The sequence below is a fragment of the Salmo salar genome, chromosome 17 (assembly GCF_965601325.2).
Source record: "Salmo salar chromosome 17, fSalSal1, whole genome shotgun sequence".
Lineage (NCBI taxonomy): Eukaryota > Metazoa > Chordata > Actinopteri > Salmoniformes > Salmonidae > Salmo > Salmo salar.
The window spans coordinates 27,051,950-27,077,687 of NC_138307.1; the positions used below are offsets into that span (position 1 = coordinate 27,051,950).

The following is a 25,738-nucleotide window of genomic DNA, read 5'->3' on the forward strand; positions in this document are numbered from 1 at the left end:
AGGAGTTTAGAGGTTTTCTGTTTCACTCACTCTGGACATTTGTTCTTTCTATGACCTCTGACCCATGTGTTGACTAATAAAGTGGAGAAAACTGTTCCTGCCCCCTTCACAACCAGAGAACCTGACCTTACAAGCATATAATACAACACACACTAACAAGCCTACAATACAACACAGACTAACAAGCCTACAATACAACACACACTAACAAGCTGTCACGGTTGTCGTCGGTGAATGAGGACCAAAACGCAGCAGGTACGTGAATGCTCATCTTGATTTTTAATTATCTTCAAAAAATGAACATACAAAATAACAAAAACGAAAAAAACGAACAACTAACAAACAGTCTGGCAAAGCATAGGCTCAACACAAAACAATCACCCACAAATAACACATACAAACACACCCTAATATATGGGACTCTCAATCAAAGGCAGATAGACAACACCTGCCTTCAACTGAGAGTCCCAACCCCAATCAACCAAACATAGAAACACACACACTAGACTAACCATAGAATTAACTAAACATAAACCAAAAACCCGGAAATACTAAATCAAACACCCTTTACACAAACACACCACCCCGAACCACATAAAACAAATACCCCCTACCACGCCCTGACCAAACTACAAAACAATTAACCTTATATACTGGCCAGGACGTGACAGTACCCCCCCCCCCTTAAAAGGTGCTACCCCAGAAGCACCTTAACAAAAAATAACCCCAAGCAACACCAACAAAAAGTCCCCTTTTCTAAAGGGAGGGAAGGGAGGGTGGCTGCCGTCAACGACGGCACTGTGCTACACCCCCCCTCCCCAACCCACCTATTTCTGGAGGTGGCTCTGGTTCCGGCCGTTCCAGGCTGTCGGGCCACTCTGGCATCGCCGAGGGGCAGTCAGGCCAGTCTGGCATCGCCGGGGGGCAGTCGGGCCAGTCTGGCAGTTCGGGCCAGTCTGGGCAGTCTGGCAGTTCGGGACAGTCGGGACAGTCTGGCCACTCGGGACAGTCTGGCAACTCGGGACAGTCTGGGCAGTCTGGCAACTCGGGACAGTCTGGGCAGTCTGGCAACTCGGGACAGTCTGGGCAGTCTGGCAACTCGGGACAGTCCGGCAGTTCAGCGCAGTCTGGCCACTCCGGCAGTTCAGCGCAGTCTGGCCACTCCGGCAGTTCAGCGCAGTCTGGCCACTCCGGCAGTTCAGCGCAGTCTGGCCACTCCGGCAGTTCAGCGCAGTCTGGCCACTCCGGCAGTTCAGCGCAGTCTGACCTCTCTGGCGACTGTTGACTGGCGGGCAGCTCTGACGACTGTTGACTGGCGGGCAGCTCTGACGACTGTTGACTGGCGGGCAGCTCTGACGACTGTTGACTGGCGGGCAGCTCTGACGACTGTTGACTGGCGGGCAGCTCTGGTGACGACTGTTGGCTGGCGGGCAGCTCTGGTGACGACTGTTGACTGGCGGGCAGCTCTGGTGACTGTTGACTGGCGTGGCTGGGTTGACGCACTTGTAGCCTGGTGCGTGGTGCTGGTACTGGGCTTACCAGATTATGTACACGCACCTCCAGGCTAGTGCGGGGAGCGGGAACAGGACGAGTCGGACTGGGTTGACGCACTTCCGGGTCCGCACGAGAGACAGGAGCTGGAAACCCAGGGCTATGGAGGCGCACAGTCGGTCTCGATCTTACCTCCTGCACAACCCGTCTTGGCTGGATGGAACTAGTAGCCCTGTACGAGCAGGGTGCTCGTACAGGGCAGACTGGGCTGTGCAGGGGCCTGATGGTAGCCGTGCGTAGAGCGGGAGTTGGGTAGCCTGGTCCTCGGAGGCGTACCGGCGACCAGATGCGCTGCGCAGGCATCCTCCTACCAGGCTGGATGCCCGCTCTAGCACGGCACCTGCGAGGGGCTGGAATAACGCGCACCGGACTGTGCGTGCGTATGGGTGAGATAGTGCGCTCCTCAGCGAAACATAGCGCTCTCCACCCCATACGCTCTTCCATATAACCACGGGTAGCTGGCTTCCGGCTCTTCTTACGCCTAGCCAAACTACCCGTGTGCCCCCCCCCAAAATTTTCTTGGGGGTGCCTCTCGTGCTTCTCCTTCAGCGCGTACTTGGCCTCGTACCACCGCCTCTCTGCCTTGGCTGCCTCAATTTCCCACTGCGGGCGTCGATAATCCCCAGCCTGGTGCCAAGGTCCGGCCCCGTCCAGAACTTCCTCCCAGGTCCATTTCTCCCGCCAGTCCAACTCGAACTCCGTATGCTCCTTCCTCTGCTGCTTGGTCCTTTGGTGGTGGGTGATTCTGTCACGGTTGTCGTCGGTGAATGAGGACCAAAACGCAGCAGGTACGTGAATGCTCATCTTGATTTTTAATTACTCTCAAAATGAACATACAAAAATAACAAACACGAAAAACGAACGACAATAACAGTCTGACTAGGCACACGGCTAAGCACAGAACAATCACCCACAAATAACACATACAAACACACCCTAATATATGGGACTCTCAATCAAAGGCAGATAGACAACACCTGCCTTCAACTGAGAGTCCCAACCCCAATCAACCAAACATAGAAACACACACACTAGACTAACCATAGAATTAACTAAACATAAACCAAAACCCGGAAATACTAAATCAAACACCCTTTACACAAACACACCACCCCGAACCACATAAAACAAATACCCCCTGCCACGCCCTGACCAAACTACAAAACAATTAACCTTATATACTGGCCAGGATGTGACACAAGCCTACAATACAACACACACTAACAAGCCTACAATACAACACACACTAACAAACCTACAATACAACACACACTAACAAGCCTACAATACAACACACACTAACAAGCCTACAATACAACACACACTAACAAGCCTACAATACAACACACACTAACAAGCCTACATTACAACACACACTAACAAACCTACAATACAACACACACTAACAAGCCTACAATACAACACACTAACAAGCCTACAATACAACACACACTAACAAGCCTACAATACAACACACTAACAAGTCTACAATACAACACACTAACAAGTCTACAATACAACACACACTAACAAGCCTACAATACAACACACACTAACAAGCCTACAATACAACACACACTAACAAGCCTACAATACAACACACACTAACAAGCCTACAATACAACACACTAACAAGCCTACAATACAACACACACTAACAAGCCTACAATACAACACACTAACAAGCCTACAATACAACACACTAACAAGTCTACAATACAACACACACTAACAAGCCTACAATACAACACACACTAACAAGCCTACAATACAACACACACTAACAAGCCTACAATACAACACACACTAACAAGCCTACAATACAACACACACTAACAAGCCTACAATACAACACACACTAACAAGCCTACAATACAACACACACTAACAAGCCTACAATACAACACACTAACAAGCCTACAATACAACACACACTAACAAGTCTACAATACAACACACTAACAAGTCTACAATACAACACACACTAACAAGCCTACAATACAACACACTAACAAGTCTACAATACAACACACACTAACAACCCTACAATACAACACACTAACAAGTCTACAATACAACACACTAACAAGCCTACAATACAACACACACTAACAAGCCTACAATACAACACACTAACAAGCCTACAATACAACACACACTAACAAGTCTACAATACAACACACACTAACAAGCCTACAATACAACACACACTAACAAGCCTACAATACAACACACACTAACAAGCCTACAATACAACACACTAACAAGCCTACAATACAACACACACTAACAAGCCTACAATACAACACACACTAACAAGCCTACAATACAACACACACTAACAAGTCTACAATACAACACACTAACAAGTCTACAATACAACACACTAACAAGCCTACAATACAACACACACTAACAAGCCTACAATACAACACACACTAACAAGCCTACAATACAACACACTAACAAGCCTACAATACAACACACACTAACAAGCCTACAATACAACACACTAACAAGCCTACAATACAACACACTAACAAGTCTACAATACAACACACACTAACAAGCCTACAATACAACACACACTAACAAGCCTACAATACAACACACACTAACAAGCCTACAATACAACACACACTAACAAGCCTACAATACAACACACACTAACAAGCCTACAATACAACACACACTAACAAGCCTACAATACAACACACACTAACAAGCCTACAATACAACACACTAACAAGCCTACAATACAACACACACTAACAAGTCTACAATACAACACACTAACAAGTCTACAATACAACACACACTAACAAGCCTACAATACAACACACTAACAAGTCTACAATACAACACACACTAACAACCCTACAATACAACACACTAACAAGTCTACAATACAACACACTAACAAGCCTACAATACAACACACACTAACAAGCCTACAATACAACACACTAACAAGCCTACAATACAACACACACTAACAAGTCTACAATACAACACACACTAACAAGCCTACAATACAACACACACTAACAAGCCTACAATACAACACACACTAACAAGCCTACAATACAACACACTAACAAGCCTACAATACAACACACACTAACAAGCCTACAATACAACACACACTAACAAGCCTACAATACAACACACACTAACAAGTCTACAATACAACACACTAACAAGTCTACAATACAACACACTAACAAGCCTACAATACAACACACACACTAACAAGCCTACAATACAACACACACTAACAATTCTACAATACAACACACACTAACAAGTCTACAATACAACACACACTAACAAGCCTACAATACAACACACTAACAAGTCTACAATACAACACACACTAACAAGCCTACAATACAACACACTAACAAGTATACAATACAACACACTAACAAGTCTACAATACAACACACACTAACAAGCCTACAATACAACACACACTAACAAGTCTACAATACAACACACACTAACAAGCCTACAATACAACACACACTAACAAGCCTACAATACAACACACACTAACAAGCCTACAATACAACACACACTAACAAGCCTACAATACAACACACTAACAAGCCTACAATACAACACACACTAACAAGCCTACAATACAACACACTAACAAGCCTACAATACAACACACTAACAAGTCTACAATACAACACACACTAACAAGCCTACAATACAACACACACTAACAAGCCTACAATACAACACACACTAACAAGCCTACAATACAACACACACTAACAAGCCTACAATACAACACACACTAACAAGCCTACAATACAACACACACTAACAAGCCTACAATACAACACACTAACAAGCCTACAATACAACACACACTAACAAGTCTACAATACAACACACTAACAAGTCTACAATACAACACACACTAACAAGCCTACAATACAACACACTAACAAGCCTACAATACAACACACACTAACAAGCCTACAATACAACACACACTAACAAGCCTACAATACAACACACACTAACAAGCCTACAATACAACACACACTAACAAGCCTACAATACAACACACTAACAAGCCTACAATACAACACACACTAACAAGTCTACAATACAACACACTAACAAGTCTACAATACAACACACACTAACAAGCCTACAATACAACACACTAAAAAGTCTACAATACAACACACACTAACAAGCCTACAATACAACACACTAACAAGTCTACAATACAACACACTAACAAGCCTACAATACAACACACACTAACAAGCCTACAATACAACACACTAACAAGCCTACAATACAACACACACTAACAAGCCTACAATACAACACACACTAACAAGCCTACAATACAACACACACTAACAAGTCTACAATACCACACACACTAACAAGCCTACAATACAACACACACTAACAAGCCTACAATACAACACACACTAACAAGCCTACAATACAACACACTAACGACTCTCACCCCTGATCTATATATTTGACCACCTAGTCTTTCTCTCTCCCCGTGTCACGCCATTCATTCCCCTGGCCCCCTGACAACAGTAAAACCTAGTTGTTGCCGTGGGAATCCCGACAAGTGGCTTCTACTTTACTAGGTCAATATCTGGGGTAACCCAATTTCTACTCAATGTAGTTCTGTGAGAGCTACTACACATCACAGAGGACATGGTCCACTGACAGACCACTGTGGTTTAAAGGGATGGTGTAGTTCTGTGAGAGCTACTACACATCACAGAGGACATGGTCCACTGACAGACCACTGTGGTTTAAAGGGATGGTGTAGTTCTGTGAGAGCTACTACACATCACAGAGGACATGGTCCACTGACAGACCACTGTGGTTTAAAGGGATGGTGTAGTTCTGTGAGAGCTACTACACATCACAGAGGACATGGTCCACTGACAGACCACTGTGGTTTAAAGGAATGGTGTGAAAGCATGCTAAGTGTTCCTGTAGCCCTCCAGTCATTGTGTTAACACTAGTTAGCAACGGCTCCAGAAACGACCTTCAATGACCTTCAACTTCCTGCAGGCAGAGACATCAAAATGGTAAGTAGAAGAAACGGCTCAGTGGCCAGAATGTGTCTCTGTCTCTTCAACACTGGGATGTGATGAAGATCATCTATCTATGTGGTATAACTGGGCTGTAGTGTGTTATAGAGACTCTGGACTTAGTGCTGAGTGGGTGGTTCTACTGGACTGGTTTATAGAGAGACAGCCAGCCAAATAAAAGGTCTCTCTCTCTCTCTCTCTCTCTCTCTCTCTCTCTCTCTCTCTCTCTCTCTCTCTCTCTCTCTCTCTCTCTCTCTCTCAAAAGCAGTATGGCCACGCAGAGCGTCACCATGGCGACGCTAGTTACCACACTCAGGGATGTGGGGCCGCCATTGTTGAGCAATAACACATAAATATACGTACACACGCATGAATGTACACACACACGTTAACACACACACGTTAACACACACACACACGTTAACACACACACGTTAACACACACACGTTAACACACACAGGATTCACTCAAACAGACACTTTCTTTTCATGCTAAGGAAACAAGTTGTACCTTCCCAGCTAACAGACAGTATATCACACAGGAAAAGCATTAGCATTACAACACACTACACTGAGTGGGCACAGACAGACCTATCCCACTAGCCAACAGGCAGGATGTCAAGAAGACACCTCCCTAACAGTACTCAGTCCTGTACATCTCTACACTAGATGATGTGCTACTATTGTCCTAACAGTAGTCAGTCCTGTACATCTCTACACTAGATGATGGGCTACTATTGTCCTAACAGTACTCAGTCCTGTACATCTCTACACTAGATGATGGGCTACTATTGTCCTAACAGTACTCAGTCCTGTACATCTCTACACTAGATGATGTGCTACTATTGTCCTAACAGTACTCAGTCCTGTACATCTCTACACTAGATGATGTGCTACTATTGTCCTAACAGTACTCAGTCCTGTACATCTCTACACTAGATGATGGGCTACTATTGTCCTAACAGTACTCAGTCCTGTACATCTCTACACTAGATGATGTGCTACTATTGTCCTAACAGTACTCAGTCCTGTACATCTCTACACTAGATGATGGGCTACTATTGTCCTAACAGTACTCAGTCCTGTACATCTCTACACTAGATGATGTGCTACTATTGTCCTAACAGTACTCAGTCCTGTACATCTCTACACTAGATGATGTGCTACTATTGTCCTAACAGTACTCAGTCCTGTACATCTCTACACTAGATGATGGGCCACTATTGTCCACATGATAGCTGCATTGTTTCCATTGATAGATGTTCCTTAGCTAACGACTAACGGAGCCTGGTTACATAACAGGAGTGACTACTGCCTAGCAACCTGACAGTAGTTCAGAGGCAGGGTGGTAGATGACTGGGAGAGATCAACCTGACAGTAGGACAGAGGCAGGGTGGTAGATGACTGGGAGAGATCAACCTGACAGTAGGACAGAGGCAGAGTGGTAGATGACTGGGAGAGAACAACCTGACAGTAGGTCAGAGGCAGGGTGGTAGATGACTGGGAGAGATCAACCTGACAGTAGGACAGAGGCAGGGTGGTAGATGACTGGGAGAGATCAACCTGACAGTAGGTCAGAGGCAGGGTGGTAGATGACTGGGAGAGATCAACCTGACAGAAGGACAGAGGCAGGGTGGTAGATGACTGGGAGAGATCAACCTGACAGTAGGACAGAGGCAGGGTGGTAGATGACTGGGAGAGATCAACCTGACAGTAGGACAGAGGCAGGGTGGTAGATGACTGGGAGAGATCAACCTGACAGTAGGACAGAGGCAGGGTGGTAGATGACTGGGAGAGAACAACCTGACAGTAGGACAGAGGCAGGGTGGTAGATGTCAGACTGGGAGAGATCAACCTGACAGTAGGAAAGAGGCAGGGTGGTAGATGTCAGACTGGGAGAGATCAACCTGACAGTAGGACAGAGGCAGGGTGGTAGATGACTGGGAGAGATCAACCTGACAGTAGGACAGAGGCAGGGTGGTAGATGACTGGGAGAGATCAACCTGACAGTAGGACAGAGGCAGGGTGGTAGATGACTGGGAGAGATCAACCTGACAGTAGGACAGAGGCAGGGTGGTAGATGACTGGGAGAGATCAACCTGACAGTAGGACAGAGGCAGGGTGGTAGATGACTGGGAGAGATCAACCTGACAGTAGGACAGAGGCAGGGTGGTAGATGACTGGGAGAGATCAACCTGACAGTAGGACAGAGGCAGGGTGGTAGATGACTGGGAGAGAACAACCTGACAGTAGGACAGAGGCAGGGTGGTAGATGTCAGACTGGGAGAGATCAACCTGACAGTAGGACAGAGGCAGGGTGGTAGATGACTGGGAGAGATCAACCTGACAGTAGGACAGAGGCAGGGTGGTAGATGACTGGGAGAGATCAACCTGACAGTAGGACAGAGGCAGGGTGGTAGATGACTGGGAGAGATCAACCTGACAGTAGGACAGAGGCAGGGTGGTAGATGTCAGACTGGGAGAGATCAACCTGACAGTAGGACAGAGGCAGGGTGGTAGATGACTGGGAGAGAACAACCTGACAGAAGGACAGAGGCAGGGTGGTAGATGACTGGGAGAGAACAACCTGAGTAGGTCAGAGGCAGAGTCTATATGAGGGGGTTTATATAACGTCTATATGAGGGGGTTTATATAACGTCTATATGAGGGGGTTTATATAACGTCTATATGAGGGGGTTTATATAACGTCTATATGAGGGGGTTTATATAACATCTATATGAGGGGGTTTATATAACGTCTATATGAGGGGGTTTATATAACGTCTATATGAGGGGGTTTATATAACATCTATATGAGGGGGTTTATATAACGTCTATATGAGGGGGTTTATATAACGTCTATATGAGGGGGTTTATATAACATCTATATGAGGGGGTTTATATAACGTCTATATGAGGGGGTTTATATAACGTCTATATGAGGGGGTTTATATAACATCTATATGAGGGGGTTTATATAACGTCTATATGAGGGGGTTTATATAACATCTATATGAAGGGGTTTATATAACATCTATATGAGGGGGTTTATATAACGTCTATATGAGGGGGTTTATATAACATCTATATGAGGGGGTTTATATAACATCTATATGAGGGGGTTTATATAACATCTATATGAGGGGGTTTATATAACATCTATATGAGGGGGTTTATATAACGTCTATATGAGGGGGTTTATATAACGTCTATATGAGGGGGTTTATATGACGTCTATATGAGGGGGTTTATATAACGTCTATATGAGGGGGTACTCCATGGAAATAGTTCAACTTCATGTCAACTTGAATCATGTTGCCTGAGGGTAAATTAGAGAAATCATATTTAAATAGACTTGTATTTGCATATCCTTAATGTCATAAATGGGAAGTATTGCATGAAGTGTTTTCCCTTCCTGTCTGGGTTGGCTTCACTTCCTGTGTAATGGTGGTTGTCTTCCTGAGGAGTGGGGCAGGGGGGAGAGGTAGGGAGGAGGGGGGTGAGGAGGGATGAGGGTAGGGGTGAGGAGGGGGGATGGAGGAATGGAGGGTAGGGGTGAGGAGGGGGGATGGAGGAATGGAGGGTAGGGGTGAGGAGGGGGGATGGAGGAATGGAGGGTTGGAGGGAGGAGAGGGGAGGGCTGAGAAGGGGAGTTGAGGACTCACCCAACACCAGAAGCTCCACAGGGGCCTCATTCCTGCCCTCGAGGTCGTCAGAGATGACCACCTTACAGAGGTACACCCCACTGTCTCCCCACTGGAGCTCCCCGATACGCAGGTCAGCCTCTGGAGAGAGGGAGGGGGAGGAAAACAGATGATATTAAAAGAAAATAAGTATCACATCTAACATATCACTGTCAAACATCACTCTGTCAAACATCACTCTGTTAAACATCACTCTGTTAAACATCACTCTGTCAAACATCACTCTGTTAAACATCACTCTGTCAAACATCACTCTGTCAAACATCACTCTGTCAAACATCACTCTGTTAAACATCACTCTGTCAAACATCACTCTGTCAAACATCACTCTGTCAAACATCACTCTGTTAAACATCACTCTGTTAAACATCACTCTGTCAAACATCACTCTGTCAAACATCACTCTGTTAAACATCACTCTGTTAAACATCACTCTGTTAAACATCACTCTGTTAAACATCACTCTGTTAAACATCACTCTGTTAAACATCACTCTGTCAAACATCACTCTGTTAAACATCACTCTGTCAAACATCACTCTGTTAAACATCACTCTGTCAAACATCACTCTGTCAAACATCACTCTGTTAAACATCACTCTGTTAAACATCACTCTGTCAAACATCACTCTGTCAAACATCACTCTGTCAAACATCACTCTGTTAAACATCACTCTGTTAAACATCATTCTGTCAAACATCACTCTGTCAAACATCACTCTGTTAAACATCACTCTGTCAAACATCACATATAACTCATCAGTCTGTCAAACATCACTCTGTTAAACATCACTCTGTCAAACATCACTCTGTTAAACATCACTCTGTTAAACATCACTCTGTTAAACATCACTCTGTCAAACATCACTCTGTCAAACATCACTCTGTTAAACATCACTCTGTTAAACATCACTCTGTTAAACATCATTCTGTCAAACATCACTCTGTCAAACATCACTCTGTCAAACATCACTCTGTTAAACATCACTCTGTTAAACATCACTCTGTTAAACATCACTCTGTTAAACATCACTCTGTTAAACATCACTCTGTCAAACATCACTGTTAAACATCACTCTGTCAAACATCACTCTGTTAAACATCACTCTGTCAAACATCACTCTGTTAAACATCACTCTGTTAAACATCACTCTGTTAAACATCACTCTGTTAAACATCATTCTGTTAAACATCATTCTGTTAAACATCACTCTGTTAAACATCACTCTGTTAAACATCACTCTGTTAAACATCACTCTGTTAAACATCACTCTGTTAAACATCATTCTGTTAAACATCACTCTGTCAAACATCACTGTCAAACATCACTCTGTCAAACATCACTCTGTCAAACATCACTCTGTTAAACATCACTCTGTTAAACATCACTCTGTCAAACATCACTCTGTCAAACATCACTGTCAAACATCACTCTGTCAAACATCACTCTGTCAAACATCACATATAACTCATCAGTCTGTCAAACATCACTCTGTTAAACATCACTCTGTTAAACATCACTCTGTCAAACATCACTCTGTCAAACATCACTGTCAAACATCACTCTGTCAAACATCACTCTGTCAAACATCACTCTGTTAAACATCACTCTGTTAAACATCACTCTGTCAAACATCACTCTGTCAAACATCACTGTCAAACATCACTCTGTCAAACATCACTCTGTCAAACATCACTCTGTTAAACATCACTCTGTTAAACATCACTCTGTCAAACATCACTCTGTCAAACATCACTCTGTCAAACATCACTCTGTTAAACATCACTCTGTTAAACATCACTGTTAAACATCACTCTGTTAAACATCACTCTGTCAAACATCACTCTGTTAAACATCATTCTGTTAAACATCACTCTGTCAAACATCACTCTGTTAAACATCACTCTGTCAAACATCACTCTGTCAAACATCACTCTGTTAAACATCACTCTGTTAAACATCACTCTGTTAAACATCACTCTGTCAAACATCACTCTGTTAAACATCATTCTGTTAAACATCACTCTGTCAAACATCATTCTGTTAAACATCACTCTGTTAAACATCATTCTGTCAAACATCACTCTGTCAAACATCACTCTGTTAAACATCACTCTGTCAAACATCACATATAACTCATCAGTCTGTCAAACATCACTCTGTTAAACATCACTCTGTTAAACATCACTCTGTTAAACATCACTCTGTCAAACATCACTCTGTTAAACATCACTCTGTTAAACATCACTCTGTTAAACATCACTCTGTCAAACATCACTCTGTCAAACATCACTCTGTCAAACATCACATATAACTCATCAGTCTGTCAAACATCACTCTGTTAAACATCACTCTGTTAAACATCACTCTGTTAAACATCACTCTGTCAAACATCACTCTGTTAAACATCACTCTGTTAAACATCACTCTGTTAAACATCACTCTGTCAAACATCACTCTGTCAAACATCACTCTGTCAAACATCACTCTGTTAAACATCACTCTGTTAAACATCATTCTGTCAAACATCACTCTGTCAAACATCACTCTGTTAAACATCACTCTGTCAAACATCACATATAACTCATCACTCTGTTAAACATCATTCTGTCAAACATCACTCTGTCAAACATCACTCTGTCAAACATCACTCTGTTAAACATCACTCTGTTAAACATCACTCTGTTAAACATCACTCTGTTAAACATCACTCTGTTAAACATCACTCTGTCAAACATCACTGTTAAACATCACTCTGTCAAACATCACTCTGTTAAACATCACTCTGTCAAACATCACTCTGTTAAACATCACTCTGTTAAACATCACTCTGTTAAACATCACTCTGTTAAACATCATTCTGTTAAACATCACTCTGTTAAACATCACTCTGTTAAACATCACTCTGTTAAACATCACTCTGTTAAACATCACTCTGTTAAACATCACTCTGTTAAACATCACTCTGTCAAACATCACTGTTAAACATCACTCTGTCAAACATCACTCTGTTAAACATCACTCTGTCAAACATCACTCTGTTAAACATCACTCTGTTAAACATCACTCTGTTAAACATCACTCTGTTAAACATCACTCTGTTAAACATCATTCTGTTAAACATCACTCTGTTAAACATCACTCTGTTAAACATCACTCTGTTAAACATCACTCTGTTAAACATCACTCTGTTAAACATCATTCTGTTAAACATCACTCTGTCAAACATCACTGTCAAACATCACTCTGTCAAACATCACTCTGTCAAACATCACTCTGTTAAACATCACTCTGTTAAACATCACTCTGTCAAACATCACTCTGTCAAACATCACTGTCAAACATCACTCTGTCAAACATCACTCTGTCAAACATCACATATAACTCATCAGTCTGTCAAACATCACTCTGTTAAACATCACTCTGTTAAACATCACTCTGTCAAACATCACTCTGTCAAACATCACTGTCAAACATCACTCTGTCAAACATCACTCTGTCAAACATCACTCTGTTAAACATCACTCTGTTAAACATCACTCTGTCAAACATCACTCTGTCAAACATCACTGTCAAACATCACTCTGTCAAACATCACTCTGTCAAACATCACTCTGTTAAACATCACTCTGTTAAACATCACTCTGTCAAACATCACTCTGTCAAACATCACTCTGTCAAACATCACTCTGTTAAACATCACTCTGTTAAACATCACTGTTAAACATCACTCTGTTAAACATCACTCTGTCAAACATCACTCTGTTAAACATCATTCTGTTAAACATCACTCTGTCAAACATCACTCTGTTAAACATCACTCTGTTAAACATCATTCTGTCAAACATCACTCTGTCAAACATCACTCTGTCAAACATCACTCTGTTAAACATCACTCTGTTAAACATCACTCTGTTAAACATCACTCTGTCAAACATCACTCTGTTAAACATCACTCTGTTAAACATCACTCTGTCAAACATCACTCTGTTAAACATCACTCTGTTAAACATCACTCTGTCAAACATCACTCTGTCAAACATCACTCTGTTAAACATCACTCTGTTAAACATCACTCTGTTAAACATCACTCTGTCAAACATCACTCTGTCAAACATCATTCTGTTAAACATCACTCTGTTAAACATCACTCTGTCAAACATCACTCTGTCAAACATCACTCTGTCAAACATCACTCTGTTAAACATCACTCTGTCAAACATCACATATAACTCATCAGTCTGTCAAACATCACTCTGTTAAACATCACTCTGTTAAACATCACTCTGTCAAACATCACTCTGTTAAACATCACTCTGTCAAACATCACTCTGTCAAACATCACTCTGTCAAACATCACTCTGTTAAACATCACTCTGTCAAACATCACTCTGTTAAACATCACTGTTAAACATCACTCTGTCAAACCGCACTGTGTCAAACATCACTCTGTAAAACTACCTTACAACATTCCTTAACTTCCCATGTGAAGTCTCAAATACATCACCTCAGGTTTCAACTGAGAATATAAATATCAACATCATCAAGGACAAGGAGGAACAGAGAAGCAGGTTTGTTTTGGCCAGTTAGGGGGAGGAGGAGAGAACATTGTGTCTGTCACAGTCCACGGAGGAGTTGTGTTGAGTCATAAACAGTAAAGAGTAAAGGAGGCGAGAGGTTGGGTGGACTCTGTGGAGGGAGACTCGGCAGACCAGTCAGTCCATTGTGAGGCGGACATGTAAACAAGCCTATTTAAGGGACAGGAAGAGACAAGCATAATGAACAGCCTTTCCTGTTGAGGATAGGGCTGGAGGTGGGGCTGTGGGTTAGGAGACTGCAAGTCTCAAATCCTATGGACAACCAGAAAATTGTTTTTGGGATATCTATTAACATGCCACTGTATTGAACCCATTTGGTGCAGTTTATAATATTGCACTGTGCTTTATTATGGACAATAGGTTCAGTACATGTCACTGCATTCTGTATCAGAAAGAAGTTTGGGCCTCTTTGAAGTCTTGTAGATCGACGCACTGCACTCTTTTTGTTTATAAGTCCCTTCTGCATAAACCTCTGTACCTTACCTCCTTGTTAACTTAAAGACGTATGAAATACCAAACAGGGTCTCAGGGAGGATCCCTCTGGAGGTCACTTAGCAAATCTGCTTTTAGTTTTTTTGCACCTTACTTCCGGAATAATCTCCAAGGCTCTCTAAAAGTGGATGAATTGGTTCCTCAAGGACACTTCAAAAGGCTGATTAAATACCTTTTCACTGAAGAATGTGTTTGTTTTCTATGATGAATGTGTTTAACTTTTTGTGTATTGATGTGAACATGTATAGTGTATATTGATGTGTATATTGATGTGTATAGTGTATATTGATGTGTATAGTGTATATTGATGTGCATAGTGTATATTGATGTGTGTAGTGTATACTGATGTGTATATTGATGTGTATAGTGTATATTGATGTGCATAGTGTATATTGATGTGTATAGTGTATATTGATGTGTGTAGTGTATATTGATGTGTATATTGATGTGTATATTGATGTGTATAGTGTATATTGATGTGTATAGTGTATATTGATGTGCATAGTGTATATTGATGTGTGTAGTGTATATTGATGTGTATATTGATGTGTATAGTGTATATTGATGTGCATAGTGTATATTGATGTGTATAGTGTATATTGATGTGTATATTGATGTGTATATTGATGTGTATAGTGTATATTGATGTGTGTAGTGTATATTGATGTGTATATTGGTGTGTATAGTGTATATTGATGTGTATATTGATGTGTATAGTGTGTATTGATGTGTATAGTGTATATTGATGTGTATATTGATGTGTATAGTGTAAATTGATGTGTATAGTGTATACTGATGTGTATAGTGTATATTGATGTGTATAGTGAATATTGATATGTGTAGTGTATATTGATGTGTATATTGATATGCATAGTGTATATTGATGTGTATAGTGTGTATTGATGTGTATGTTGATGTGCATAGTGTATATTGATGTGTGTAGTGTATATTGATGTGTATATTGATGTGCATTTTGATGTGCATAGTGTATATTGATGTGTATATTGATGTGTATATTGATATGTATAGTGTATATTGATGTGTATAGTGTGTATTGATGTGTATGTTGATGTGCATAGTGTATATTGATGTGTGTAGTGTATATTGATGTGTATATTGATGTGCATATTGATGTGTGTAGTGTATATTGATGTGTATATTGATGTGCATATTGATGTGTGTAGTGTATATTGATGTGTATATTGATGTGTGTAGTGTATATTGATGTGTGTAGTGTATATTGATGTGTATATTGATGTGTATAGTGTATATTGATGTGTATATTGATGTGTATAGTGTATATTGATGTGTGTAGTGTATATTGATGTGTATATTGGTGTGTATAGTGTATATTGATGTGTATATTGATGTGTATAGTGTGTATTGATGTGTATAGTGTATATTGATGTGTATATTGATGTGTATAGTGTAAATTGATGTGTATAGTGTATACTGATGTGTATATTGATGTGTATAGTGTATATTGATGTGTATATTGATTTGTGTAGTGTATATTGATGTGCATTGTGTATATTGATGTGTATATTGATGTGTATAGTGCATATTTATGTGTATAGTGTGTATTGATGTGTATAGTGAATATTGATATGTGTAGTGTATATTGATGTGTATATTGATATGCATAGTGTATATTGATGTGTATAGTGTGTATTGATGTGTATGTTGATGTGCATAGTGTATATTGATGTGTGTAGTGTATATTGATGTGTATATTGATGTGCATATTGATGTGCATAGTGTATATTGATGTGTATATTGATGTGTATATTGATATGTATAGTGTATATTGATGTGTATAGTGTGTATTGATGTGTATGTTGATGTGCATAGTGTATATTGATGTGTGTAGTGTATATTGATGTGTATATTGATGTGCATATTGATGTGTGTAGTGTATATTGATGTGTATATTGATGTGTGTAGTGTATATTGATGTGTATAGTGTATATTGATGTGTATAGTGTATATTGATGTGTATAGTGAATATTGATGTGCATAGTGTATATTGATGTGTGTAGTGTATATTGATGTGTATAGTGTATATTGATGTGCATAGTGTATATTGATGTGCATAGTGTATATTGATGTGTGTGGTGTATATTGATGTGTGTAGTGTATATTGATGTGTATATTAATGTGTATAGTGTATATTGATGTGCATAGTGTATATTGATGTGTATAGTGATGTGTGTAGTGTATATTGATGTGTATATTGATGTGTGTCGTGTATATTGATGTGTATATTGATGTGTATAGTGTATATTGATGTGTATATTGATGTGTATATTGATGTGTGTAGTGTATATTGATGTGTATATTGATGTGTATAGTGTATATTGATGTGTATATTGATGTGTATAGTGTAAATTGATGTGTATTGTGTATATTGATGTGTATATTGATGTGTATAGTGTATATTGATGTGTATATCGATGTGTATATTGATGTGTGTAGTGTATATTGATGTGTATATTGATGTGTGTAGTGTATATTGATGTGCATAGTGTATATTGACGTGTATAGTGTATATTGATGTGCATATTGATGTGTGTAGTGTATATTGATGTGTGTAGTGTATATTGATGTGTGTAGTGTATATTGATGTGTATATTGATGTGCATAGTGTATATTGATGTGTGTAGTGTATATTGATGTGTATAGTGAATATTGATGTGCATAGTGTATATTGATGTGTGTAGTGTATATTGATGTGTATAGTGTATATTGATGTGCATAGTGTATATTGATGTGCATAGTGTATATTGATGTGTGTGGTGTATATTGATGTGTGTAGTGTATATTGATGTGTATATTAATGTGTATAGTGTATATTGATGTGCATAGTGTATATTGATGTGTATAGTGATGTGTGTAGTGTATATTGATGTGTATATTGATGTGTGTCGTGTATATTGATGTGTATATTGATGTGTATAGTGTATATTGATGTGTATATTGATGTGTATATTGATGTGTGTAGTGTATATTGATGTGTATATTGATGTGTATAGTGTATATTGATGTGTATATTGATGTGTATAGTGTAAATTGATGTGTATTGTGTATATTGATGTGTATATTGATGTGTATAGTGTATATTGATGTGTATATCGATGTGTATATTGATGTGTGTAGTGTATATTGATGTGTATATTGATGTGTGTAGTGTATATTGATGTGCATAGTGTATATTGACGTGTATAGTGTATATTGATGTGCATATTGATGTGTGTAGTGTATATTGATGTGTGTAGTGTATATTGATGTGTGTAGTGTATATTGATGTGTATATTGATGTGCATAGTGTATATTGATGTGTGTAGTGTATATTGATGTGCATAGTGTATATTGATGTGTATAGTGTATATTGATGTGTGTAGTGTATATTGATGTGTATAGTGTATATTGATGTGTGTAGTGTATATTGATGGGTATATTGATGTGTGTAGTGTATATTGATGTGTGTAGTGTATATTGATGTGTGTAGTGTATATTGATGTGTATATTGATGTGCATAGTGTATATTGATGTGTGTAGTGTATATTGATGTGCATAGTGTATATTGATGTGTATAGTGTATATTGATGTGTGTACTCGCCATGTCTGATACTTTATTTATCAACCCTCCACCTTACTCTCTCTCTCTCTCCCTCCATCCCCCCATCCCCTCCTCCATCCTTACTCCACAGATTCTTGGAACATGTTTGTGCCCACCGGGGTTCACCAGAGGAGCCAAACCATTAAGGCTGACTTCACAGTGAACAGACAGAGAGAGAGAGCTCCTTTTGAAGAGCCCCATATCAGAGACAGAGGGAGAGAAAGAAGAACAGAGAGAGAGCTCCTTTAAAGAGCCTCACATCAGAGAGAGAGAGAGAAAGAGAGGGAAAGATGGAGAGAGAGAGAGAGAGAGAGAGAGAGAGAGAGAGAGAGAGAGAGAGAGAGAGAGAGAGAGAGGGAGAGAGAGAACAAGAGGTGAGGGAGAGGACAACATTAAAGCACAGCAATGTGGGGGAAAAATCCTCTTTTGTCCATCTGGTCACAGGAGAAGAGAGGGTTGATTCTTATCCCTGATTTACAGCTCAATAAATCTGGGGTCCATTTGCAGGTCCATTCCTTTGCCTCTTTCCCCCCTCTCTCTCTCTCTGTCTCCCTCTCTCTCTGTCTCCCTCTCCGCCCCTCTCTCTCTCTCTGTCTCCCTGTCTCCCTCTCCGCCCCTCTCTCTCTCTCTGTCTCCCTCTCCGCCCCTCTCTCTCTCTCTCTGTCTCCCTGTCTCCCTCTCTGCCCCTCTCTCTCTCTCTCTCTCTCTCTGTCTCTCTGTCTTCCTCTCCGCCCCTCTCTCTCTCTCTCTGTCTCCCTGTCTCCCTCTCCGCCCCTCTCTCTCTCTCTGTCTCCCTGTCTCCCTCTCCGCCCCTCTCTCTCTCTCTGTCTCCCTGTCTCCCTCTCCGCCCCTCTCTCTCTCTCTGTCTCCCTGTCTCCCTCTCCGCCCCTCTCTCTCTCTCTGTCTCCCTGTCTCCCTCTCCGCCCCTCTCTCTCTCTGTCTCCCTGTCTCCCTCTCCGCCCCTCTCTCTCTCTCTGTCTCCCTGTCTCCCTCTCCGCCCCTCTCTCTCTCTCTGTCTCCCTCTCCGCCCCTCTCTCTCTCTCTCTGTCTCCCTCTCCGCCCCTCTCTCTCTCTCTGTCTCCCTGTCTCCCTCTCCGCCCCTCTCTCTCTCTCTGTCTCCCTGTCTCCCTCTCCGCCCCTCTCTCTCTCTCTGTCTCCCTGTCTCCCTCTCCGCCCCTCTCTCTCTCTGTCTCCCTGTCTCCCTCTCCGCCCCTCTCTCTCTCTGTCTCCCTCTTTCCCCCTCTCTCTCTCTGTCTCCATCTTTTCCTCTCTCTCTCCTCTCCCTCTTACTCTTTCTCTCTCGCTCTCTTTCCCTGTCTGTTCACCGATGCCTCTGAGTCTAAAGTGGCTATCAGAGTCCAAAATGTGTATGCGTACACACAGCAGTGTTGTAGAATGTTGGACCACTGACTTTCATACTTTGAATTCTTAGCGTGGCTCAAGCAATTTCTCCAACTATCAACACATTAAAACGCATAGAGGACGAGAACTTTGAGCCGCGTTGGCTGGGGATTGTGGGGAGGAGCGTGTTCGGACTGTGCGTCCCCCACGTAGCTATGTCACAATGGGACGCCAGACTATCACGTCTCTTCCTCTTCATCACCCTGCCTGTCCTCCACAACACCCTCTCAGTGTCTCTTCAGAGGACCTCACAGCACACATGTGGGTGGGTGCATGTCAACGTGTGTTATAGAACTGAGAAGAGAGGCAGCCTTGTGACCTGCCTGTGACCTCAACCACCTGTAATCTTTATCTATATGGTCTTTATTTTGATCTGCTGGACCTGACCAGCCTCCCTGGACATCTAGTCCCCCTGATGTAATACCATCATCAACAACACTAGTGACATGTCTTTTATCTAGAGGACCTGACCAGCCTCCCTGGACATCTAGTCCTCCTGATGTAATACCATCATCAACAACACTAGTGACATGTCTTTTATCTAGAGGACCTGACCAGCCTCCCTGGACATCTAGTCCCCCTGATGTAATACCATCATCAACAACACTAGTGACATGTCTTTTATCTAGAGGACCTGACCAGCCTCCCTGGACATCTAGTCCCCCTGATGTAATACCATCATCAACAACACTAGTGACATGTCTTTTATCTAGAGGACCTGACCAGCCTCCCTGGACATCTAGTCCCCCTGATGTAATACCATCATCACCAACACTAGTGACATGTCTTTTATCTAGAGGACCTGACCAGCCTCCCTGGACATCTAGTCCCCCTGATGTAATACCATCATCAACAACACTAGTGACATGTCTTTTATCTAGAGGACCTGACCAGCCTCCCTGGACATCTAGTTCCCCTGATGTAATACCATCATCAACAACACTAGTGACATGTCTTTTATCTAGAGGACCTGACCAGCCTCCCTGGACATCTAGTCCCCCTGATGTAATACCATCATCACCAACACTAGTGACATGTCTTTTATCTAGAGGACCTGACCAGCCTCCCTGGACATCTAGTCCCCCTGATGTAATACCATCATCAACAACACTAGTGACATGTCTTTTATCTAGAGGACCTGACCAGCCTCCCTGGACGTCTAGTCCCCCTGATGTAATACCATCATCACCAACACTAGTGACATGTCATTAATCTAGAGGACCTGACCAGCCTCCCTGGACATCTAGTCCCCCTGATGTAATACCATCATCAACAACACTAGTGACATGTCTTTTATCTAGAGGACCTGACCAGCCTCCCGGGACATCTAGTCCCCCGATGTAATACCATCATCACCAACACTAGTGACATGTCTTTTATCTAGAGGACCTGACCAGCCTCCCTGGACATCTAGTCCCCCTGATGTAATACCATCATCACCAACACTAGTGACATGTCTTTTATCTAGAGGACCTGACCAGCCTCCCTGGACATCTAGTCCCCCTGATGTAATACCATCATCAACAACACTAGTGACATGTCTTTTATCTAGAGGACCTGACCAGCCTCCCTGGACATCTAGTCCCCCTGATGTAATACCATCATCAACAACACTAGTGACATGTCTTTCACCTAGAGGACCTGACCAGCCTCCCTGGACGTGTAGTCCCCCTGATGTAATACCATCATCACCAACAGTAGTATTGAGTGCCATGTCTTACTGTTGATGATAGTAATATCTCTGCCCTTGTAGTGCTCGGCCAGGGTAATGGAGGATCCGGTGACGGAGGCCACCACGCGGACGGTGCGGCTAGAATCGGAGCAGTCTAGATGGGACGAGGAGCCCAGCTCAGACCCCCTTACCCCCAGGCTCTCTGGGAAGCTGAAGGCGTCGCGGGTGCGGTCGCGGCAGTAAGACTTGTACCACCATTGGACCACAGGCGTCTGGGTGGACATGCTGGAGTATTGACACGGCAGAACCACCGACTGGAACAGCATGGCATACTTTCTGTCTTCATGAGCGGAGACCTGGATGGCTGAGCTTGATGGGAGATCTGGGGGAGAGAGAGAGAGAGAGAGAGAGAGAGAGAGAGAGAGAGAGAGAGAGAGAGAGAGAGAGAGAGAGAGAGGGTCACTAATTGCCATGTCAAGGAGATGACATGATAGCACAAACAGATCTGGGACCTGGCTAGCTGGCAGTGTCACTGTGAACAGACATATAGAGAGAAATCCCCAGATCTGCAGCATGGCCCTGTCCTCCCTCCTACATTCACCACGAGACCAGCACTTCAGACCAACCGGTAATTACATAATCTTGTGAATGTTCACCTCCAGCCTCACAAAGCTCCTAAAACACAGTTAAATACAGCCTGTTACAATCAAGGTGAAATAGAGCAAGAACAGGCTAGTCTGACTGCGTGTAGTGGAGGTGAGTTGGACTGATGCTCTCATGATGAGGTAGCCCTGCGTACAGCGCCATAATCAGTATCACCCTCAGGAGGTTTCCCACCTGTGACATGCGGTTCTGAGGCTGGAACTGGGTTAGTTAGAAGAAGAGCCTCCATTTCTCCTAGACCTAGACTGTGTTAACTATGTCTGCTTGGATAGGGGACTTGACAGGACCGCTGAAATCTACTTGTCTCCTTGTTTGGGAAAGAGGAGAAGAGGTGGTTTCATCCTTAACAGGTGTCTATACGGTTAGTGTCAGCCCCAGGCTGGGGCAGAGGCTACTAAAAGGTTTTCATGAACCTCAGAAAGAGAAATCAGAGTTTCTCAGGATCTGTTCCAGTTCAATTCCTGTCTGTACAATTGAACACGGTTTGTATCCCAAATGGCACCCTATTTAGTGCCCTACTTTTGACCAGGGCCCATAGATCTCAAAAGTAGTGCACTATGTAGGGAATAGGGTGCCATTTGGGACAAATAAACAGATTTTCTGCAGTAGAGGAGACTGTAATTTTAATAGGCAATCTGACTCAACAAAATGAACAGAATGATATGTTGCTGGTGTGGTAATCTTTCATTTTAAATACCAGTTACCCAGGTTTACCAGTGTGGTGATTGAGTAAATCCCCCCACACTTAACACAAGTGGTCACTATGACCACAGTCTCAAAGCCTAAAAACATAAAAACAGCTGATTCACTCTGTCTGTATCTGACTCACTGAGTTCAGTTGATATGATTCTGAACAGAATGTAGCAGAGGTGGTTCAGTGGTTGATGATGAGGAAGCTGAAGACGAGCGTTAGCTCTCAGAGTTCATGCCTAGGATCAAGCTCAGGGAACAAACAATGTTGTGGTGAGTAGACTAGTTGAAACCCAGTTGGTTAATAAGCTCTGAGCCCGACAGATCTCATGAGCAGGAGCTTGACAACACAGCTGGACAGTCCAGTCAATCAGCAGGTGATGAACTGAAAACACACACGCCTAAAAACATCTGTGTCTGCTAAGTGTGTGTGTGTGTGTGTGTGTGTGTGTGTGTGTGTGTGTGTGTGTGTGTGTGTGTGTGTGTGTGTGTGTGTGTGTGTGTGTGTGTGTGTGTGTGTGTGTGTGTGTGTGTGTGTGTGGTGTTTCTCTGAATAGGCAGTGGGAGGTGAGGTCAGTGAACAATGTGGTCTGAAATGGAACAGTGAGCAGAGAGGGAGAGATGGGGGATGGGTAGCTTCATTTAATCATGTCCGTGTGTGTGTGTGTGTGTGTGTGTGTGTGTGTGTGTGTGTGTGTGTGTGTGTGAGACAGTAGAGTTGTCACATTCTCCCAAACCACTTCATGAAACAGGGAACTTCTGGAGGAGCCAGCAATAAAACAGTACCAGCTTCCATAACATTACTAGAACATTCCCAGCAGCAGAAAGGGAAACAACAGGAAAGTCAGCAGGGTCTTTCAGAGGATTGAGAGCTACTGGGAACACAGGCTTTATTCGTTTCCAGGGAAACCACCTCAGTAGAGGAGCAGGGACAGGGCTGGTTTATTTGATGAGTTCCTCTACAGAAGAGCCCTACGGAGTCTACAGAAGAGCCCTACGGAGTCTACAGGAGGGGTCTACAGAGTCTACAGAAGAGCCCTACGGAGTCTACAGAAGAGCCCTACGGAGTCTACAGAAGAGCCCTACGGAGTCTACAGGAGGGGTCTACAGAGTCTACAGGAGGGGTCTACAGAGTCTACAGGAGGGGTCTACAGAGTCTACAGGAGGGGTCTACAGAGTCTACAGGAGGGGTCTACAGAGTCTACAGGAGGGGTCTACAGAGTCTACAGGAGGGGGTCTACGGAGTCTACAGGAGGGGTCTACAGAGTCTACAGGAGGGGTCTACAGAGTCTACAGGAGGGGTCTACAGAGTCTACAGGAGGGGTCTACAGAGTCTACAGGAGGGGTCTACAGAGTCTACAGGAGGGGTCTACGGAGTCTACAGGAGGGGTCTACAGAGTCTACAGGAGGGGTCTACAGGAGGGGTCTACAGGAGGGTTTAGAGGGGAGAGGAGCTGAGCCTAGCTGTTTCAGACACACACAGAGCGAGAGAGAGATTAAACAACAGAGAGAGAGATGGTAGAGAGGTAAACAGTGTAAAGAGAAGAGAAGAGGAAGAGAGAGAGAGAGAGAGGCACAGGGGAAATCGGTTGGTGTGTTGTAGGCTACATTCCTCACACCGCAGGCCACAGCACTTCAGGAGAGCAGGGAACGAAAGGATGAGGAGGGAAAGGGGGGAGAGGAGAGGCAGGGAGCAGAAGTCCACTTCTGACCTGTTCCTTACGCTGTTTGTAGTTTGAAAGTTGCACATAGAGCGTTAGAAAAGAAGGCCCTTTTCCCTGTGGTGTCCCTCAAACACCTGCTGCCAGTCTAAGGACCTGTGGTGTCCCTCAAACACCTGCTGCCAGTCTAAGGACCTGTAGTGTCCCTCAAACACCTGGTGCCAGTCTAAGGACCTGTGGTGTCCCTCAAACACCCGCTGCCAGTCAAAGGACCTGTGGTGTCCCTCAAACACCCGCTGCCAGTCTAAGGACCTGCGGTGTCCCTCAAACACCCGCTGCCAGTCTAAGGATCTGTGGTGTCCCTCAAACACCTGCTGCCAGTCTAAGGACCTGTGGTGTCCCTCAAACACCTGCTGCTAGTCTAAGGACCTGTGTCCCTCAAACACCTACTGCTAGTCTAAGGACCTATGGTGTCCCTCACAAACACCTGCTGCTAGTCTAAGGACCTGTGGTGTCCCTCAAACACCTGCTGCCAGTCTAAGGACCTGTGGTGTTCCTCAAACACCTGCTGCTAGTCTAAGGACCTGTGGTGTC

General features: G+C 43.0%; 1 protein-coding gene across 4 annotated transcripts in view; it reads right to left on the reverse strand.

Annotated features, from left to right (window-relative positions):
- The window catches only part of LOC106595176 (immunoglobulin-like domain-containing receptor 2), a 43,366-nt gene that overhangs the window by 16,313 nt on the left and 1,315 nt on the right, over positions 1 to 25,738 (reverse strand). For all 4 annotated transcript variants that reach the window (XM_045699492.2, XM_045699494.2, XM_045699491.2 and 1 more), the window contains exons 2-3: positions 22,180 to 22,512; positions 10,310 to 10,429 (exon numbers count right to left, since the gene is read on the reverse strand). In XM_045699492.2, the coding sequence (XP_045555448.2) occupies positions 10,310 to 10,429; positions 22,180 to 22,512 (453 nt within the window). The remainder of the gene's footprint in view (positions 1 to 10,309; positions 10,430 to 22,179; positions 22,513 to 25,738) is intronic.